This window comes from Rhincodon typus, chromosome 1 (genome assembly GCF_021869965.1).
Source record: "Rhincodon typus isolate 14 chromosome 1, sRhiTyp1.1, whole genome shotgun sequence".
Classification (NCBI taxonomy): Eukaryota; Metazoa; Chordata; class Chondrichthyes; order Orectolobiformes; family Rhincodontidae; genus Rhincodon; species Rhincodon typus.
The window spans coordinates 77509393-77515392 of NC_063332.1; the positions used below are offsets into that span (position 1 = coordinate 77509393).

At 37.8% G+C, this 6000-nt stretch overlaps 1 protein-coding gene across 2 annotated transcripts in view; it reads left to right on the top strand.

The window, feature by feature from the left end:
* The window catches only part of fip1l1a (FIP1 like 1a (S. cerevisiae)), a 99646-nt gene that overhangs the window by 62618 nt on the left and 31028 nt on the right, over positions 1 to 6000 (top strand). For both annotated transcript variants that reach the window (XM_020528008.2, XM_020528007.2), the window contains exons 13-14: positions 3326 to 3381; positions 4739 to 4982. In XM_020528008.2, the coding sequence (XP_020383597.1) occupies positions 3326 to 3381; positions 4739 to 4982 (300 nt within the window). The remainder of the gene's footprint in view (positions 1 to 3325; positions 3382 to 4738; positions 4983 to 6000) is intronic.

Below are 6000 nucleotides of genomic sequence, written 5' to 3' on the forward strand. Positions count from 1 at the left end.
CTAAGATAAAAACTTCACTCATATCTAGTCTGTTTGCTGCTTTTCATGCATGTGCCACCCACATATGTTGGCTACTGCTGGAGTATAGACTCTGTTAAATGTGAATCTGATTTAAGTGTATTTATAGAACCATAGATTAATGGCCCACCTGTTTAAAACTTGAATTTCTTGGATGAGTTTACCTACATAAATGTGCTACCGGAAGGATATATGGAAGTATTCAATGAGGAGTTGGCATTTTGCCAACCTGTTAGGCAGTGAGCAAGGTAGCCTGCCAATTCTTCAGTGCGTGGGTTTCTAAATCCAACTGCACCTTGAGTTCTAAATTAAAGCCAGTCCCATCAAATGGTCGAGAAAAATACTACTTTCGTAAGGAACCTTTGCCAGTTACACACCTAAAACCTATTGATAATAATTCGATTGTGCCTGAAATTGAATTTGTTTTAACTTATGAGCCCAATTTTTAATTGCAGGTATTTACAAAAAGGTATATTTAAAAAAGACTCTTCCTTTTTTTTCCTTTTGAAAGAAACTTCTTTCAACTCTTTGTCTTCCTGTGGTGCAATAGTATTTAGACTTCAAAAGTACTTCATTGGCTATGTTGAGAGTGAAAAGCATGATATAAATGCCAGATGTCCTTTTCATTAAACAACTAATGATGGAGATTGAAATGCTGGGTAACATCATTGAGCTCGTAAGGTAGAATCTTGCTTGCTGTCCCAATAATGAGTTTATCCAGTTATACACAACAGGAATGCTTCAGATTTGGTGTGTGATCTTTGCTGAGTTGGCTGACCTCAGTTGAGATGTCAGGGCTCAATACTCTGAGTTCAGGAAAGAGAATATGATCCAGGGTTCCCCATCTTGATGATAATAGAACACTTTCTGGAATAGCATAGTTGTGGATGTCAAAGCAAATAGTTGCAGTATCAGATAGTGACTAGAGGCGGCTGAAGTACACCATGTTGCCTTTAGGAAGAGCAAAAATTGGCAGAATTTCTTTTAAAGAAACAGACTATGACATTGCTACGTTAAGTGGTTTGAATTTTATAAAACAGTTCCCATCTCCAAAACAGTAATACAATTAACTGCTTGTAACTAATTCTGGTGCTGTATTTTTTCATTTCGTGCTTCACTCATTACTTATTTCCACATTTTGTTTTACTGTGATATTGATTGCGTTATTTGAAATGATTTCGGTGGCATCCTGTTGCATACAACTCAGTGGCAAGAAGTTGCATGTAAGAAACAGGATAAAGGTTAGGACTTTGTTTGCATTAGGATTGCCTAGCATTTATACCACAGAAATGGGCAATAGCTACCATGAGCTTTTTTTATAAGTGTTATGCTGTTGATGTGGTATACATGATTTATAACAGTCTGTGGGAAAGTGCCACATGATTTAAAAATTGAAGCAAAATTGAAGCCAGTGGAATAAAAAGCAGCAGCAGCATGGCCGCAAGATTGGCTGAATGGCAGAAAACAGAATAATAATCGATGGTTTACTTTAGGATTGGAGAAAGATGTACGGTCAAGTTCATTAAAAAAAAAAATCGGAGCCAGAGTAGACCATTTAGCCCATCCAGCCTGCTCCACCATTCATCAGAATTCTTCAGAGGTCATGCTTTTCTTGATATGTTAATGTTCTAGTCTTTAGGTATACAACATGTAATTTCAGTTTCTTCAGATGGCATAAAACTTGAAACACTGTGAATAGAGAGGAGGATAATGAGAGACTTCGAGAGGAGACTGGTAGAAAGGATGGATATGTAGTAGATGAAATTCAATGAAGAGAAATCTGAAGTGGTAGGTTTTGGCAGGAAAGAGGATTAGAGTTGAAAACGGGTAAAATTCTAGAGGGTGTATATGTGCACAGGCTATTGAAAATGGCTAATAAGAAATAAAGGACCCTGGGGTTTTGAAGTAGCAGCATAGAGTACAAAAGTAAAGAAGTTACAATGAGCTCATCTGGAATACTGGTTTACCTCAACTAGAGTATTTTGTACAATTGTGGGCACTGCATTCTGGAAAGAACATGAAGACTTTAGAGATGGATTGGAAAATGTTAGTGTTCCAAGGAGCAAGAGCATGTCATTTAAGTGAATAGATTGGAATTGGGGTTTTTCTCCTTGGAGATGTTTGGGAAGGAGTTTGACAAAGCTGTTCAAAATCATTAGGGATCTGGACAAAAACTAAGAATTATGGATGCTGGAAATCTGAAACGGCGTATCTGGCAGCATCTGTGGATCAAAAAACAGATTTAAAGTTTTGAGTTAGGTGTCCCTTCATAAGGAGAGAAAATAGATGGGAAAGGGCATTATTTATGCTGATGTGGTCAGGGAGGACGGTGAACTCGTGAATAGAGCACATGAAGACAGTGTTTGGGAGAGAGAAAAGGGATAGACGAACAAAAAGCTGATGGTAAGCCAAGAGAGAGAAATGCTGGGTAGGGTGCTAACAAGGAAGAGAAACGCATTCCATTGAGTCAAATATCCACAATAAGTTGTATGACAAAAGAATTGATAAAATTTTTCTTGTTTCTATCAAGCAGTAATAGCTAGAATCTGTAATGCAAAGTAGGCTGATTCATTTGTGCCTTTCAAAAAGGAATTGAACAAGATAGAATCTGTTGAACTATGGTGAATGTGGTACTAGCTGAGTTGTTCTTGCCAACAGCCAGCACACCCAAGACTGGTTGAACGTCCCACATGTCTGTTCCATGTTGTGACTTTGGATAAGAATTTTACTCGTCTCAAAATTACTGTTTAAATGCTTTGATATCAAGTCTACACAGCCAAATGCAAGCTACAAAGAAATTATGTAACCATCTTTCAACATAACACAAGGACACATAACACCAGTCACTGAATTCTGAGAGAGTTGATCAGTGACATTTCCTCCTCTGAGACTCCCTTGACTGTGTGGTAGTGATGGTTATTATGTGTAACTTAAAATATTACTGACTCATGCCTATGCATACTCATTGGTACAACGTTCACAACTGTATCTCCTGAAGAAATTTCCAACTTAATAACCTGGGCCAACTTGTGGGAAATGTGGTTTAGGTTGTGACCATCAGAGACTAAGTTAATACTACTTGCATTTCATACAGCCATTTACAAAAGAGGATTTTGATCACACTCTAAGTGAGAGGTTTGTTCATCTGATCCTGCTACGGAGTTCCTATGCCTGTACTTTTTAAGGATGCCATTTTATCTGGTGATTAATCTACTGCTGTTTTGAATGTTCAGTTGTATCTGTATTTTCTTGTGGCATATATGATACTTCAGTCATTAAAACATTTTTTTTGTCTTGTGACTTCTAGTGGACCTTCAACATACAACAACCGCACTACTGCTCCATTTGGTTATGCAAGCACTGGTAAGTGTTGCCTGTTATTTTGCCTTGTAAGCAATGAGTTAGTGGAAGGAAATACTTCTGAACATTCCAAGCATTTTGTTTAGATAGTTTTCTTATGCAAATTAGAATGAACGCAAGTGTGACATCTTTCTATATCTCTTTTCTTTTAATTTGGTCCAGAAAGTTCTTCATAGAAGTATTTTTCTTTAATTTCAGTGCTAAATGGTCTTGATGTCATTTAAGGGCTGGTGGCTTGGAAGATCTATTGAATTGATTGATCCAAAATTTTACGCTGTTATTTGTTGTTAGTTTCACCTTTCATTAATGGTTAATTATGATGCCTGTTGTGAAACATTAAAATAAAAAAAAATAGCATTACTTTCATCAGAACAAAGTAAACCGGCTGTTTGCTTTTTAGGATCCTCTACATGTTTGCTTCATGACTTTGTTATTGCATGTCTATTTTAAAATTGTTTCCTGAATGTGGGTGTTGATGGCATGGCTATATCTGTTGTCTACTCCTATTCACTATTTGCCTGTGAATGTGAAGGCTAGTTTAGCTGACCTCCTTGTCACAGTGGTTTTCCAGGCTATTTCAGAGGTGAAACATAAATACGAACAGATGGAGGTGGCAGTTTCCTTTCTCTTAAGGGCATTAGTTTATAATTGAACTTTCACAAACATGATCTTCACTTACCACAGTGCTAACCCACATATTATTGGATTTGTTGCTCCAAACTTTGCAGGCAAGAGTGGACGAATGACGCAAGCTTTTCATTGTACTTCCACTCAAAATTTGTACAGGCTTTTACACAGAAATTTAGAATAATTAGAAAACAAAAATAGCATGCCTTGGTTTCCAAATGATCATTGAAAATCACCTATACAGAGTGGCAGCCTGTAGAGACATGTAGAACGCGTGATCACACGGAGTTGTTGAAGTAGGTAATATTAGTGCATTTAAGGGAATAACAAGACAAACATGGAGAAGATGGCACTGTTGGGTTTAGATGAGTAACGATGGCAAGAGGTTTCAATGGAGCTTAAATACCAGCTCAGACAGGTTAGACTGAATATCCATTGTAATTCTTGGTTAATCTTCAAAAAGAATTAAAGTCTGAAGCAGAAGAATTCCACACTTTTTTTTAGAAATTAATTTTACAAGCCACTGAGATTATAAGCAATTATGAATCACCTGGCAATTCAAAATCTACAGAGTGAAATAAGCACGTTTTTAACTTTTTTGATGGTTGCACCACTAATGCAGATATTGGGTCAATAAACTTACCGTTGTCAATATGTCACTTATATTGTTTGATAGGCAGTGGAAAATAGTAATATTGCACTATATTTCTTATTTCACACCTCTACCCTTCAGATTATGCTAATCTGACGTATCCCAATATCCCAGTTTCATCTTCCTGGAGTACTTTAATTGATAACAACAACAAGCAACCATCACAGCAACAGCAACCACATTGGGATTATTACCCACGGAGAGAGAGGGACAGGGATCGTGATCGGGAACGAGAGCGCACAAGGGAGAGAGAACGAGATCGGGACAGGGAACGGGATCACGACCGAGAGCGTGACCGCAGTCCTAGTTCAAGTGTTTATAATGGGTGAGTTACTTGAAAAAAAAACGTAGGAATGTTTGTGGCCATAGTGTTTACAGCGTAACTATTTACTGTGTAGCATTAAAGTATACTTATTAGCTTCTAACTTCCATATTTCTTACTTTGGAAAGAGAATGCTTTGCTTTGTTTTTTTATGATTTACTACAATTTTTTGTGTTAATTTGTACTGAATTCCAATTCAGTTTGTGCTAGTAAAATGAGTAGTATTGCAAGGATATCTTTTTAAATTGACTGCTGGTCATCAGACGTGACCTGATGATTTGTAGTAATTGAGCTGTTGATTGGTATAGAGTAGGGTGTTGATTCTGTAGCTTTATGATTAGGCCAGAGTATTCAATGACTATTTTATGTCACACATAACTGACATTGGAGTATAAAACGCATCCATTTCTTAAACGGTCTTGGTATTTGATGAGATAAATGCAGATGCATTAAAGTAGCACCAGAGCTCCTAATAAATTTGTGGGAAAATTACAGATTTTACTGAGATGGTCCAACAGTGGAATTCTTATATCATTGAAGTCTCAAATTGGCAGATGCTGTTGTTTTTGGCTGCACCATTATGTTTTGCTGCTCATGGATTGGTATTGATAGCTGCAGAGATTTTTTTGGTTAGGTAAGAGTGCTAAAAAATGAGCAATGGAAGACGAAATAGAGTTGGAGTACATAAGAACATAAAACAGTGCAGCACAGGAACGGGCCCTTTGGCCCATGATGTTATGCTGAACATGACACCAAATTAAACTAATCCCTTCAGCCTGCCCTTGGTCTGTATGCCTCCATTCCTTGCATACTCATACTTACCTAAAAGTCCCCTAAACTCCCCTATCGTATCTGCCACCACCACCACGCTGGCAGCATGTTCCAGGCTTGTACCACTGTTTTCTTTGTTTAAAAAAAAACTTGCCCCTCACGTCTCCTTTTGATCTCTCTCGCACGCTCTCGTTCTCTCTCTCTCTCGCGCGCTCTCGTTCTCGCTCGCTCTCCTCTCGCGCCCTCCCCC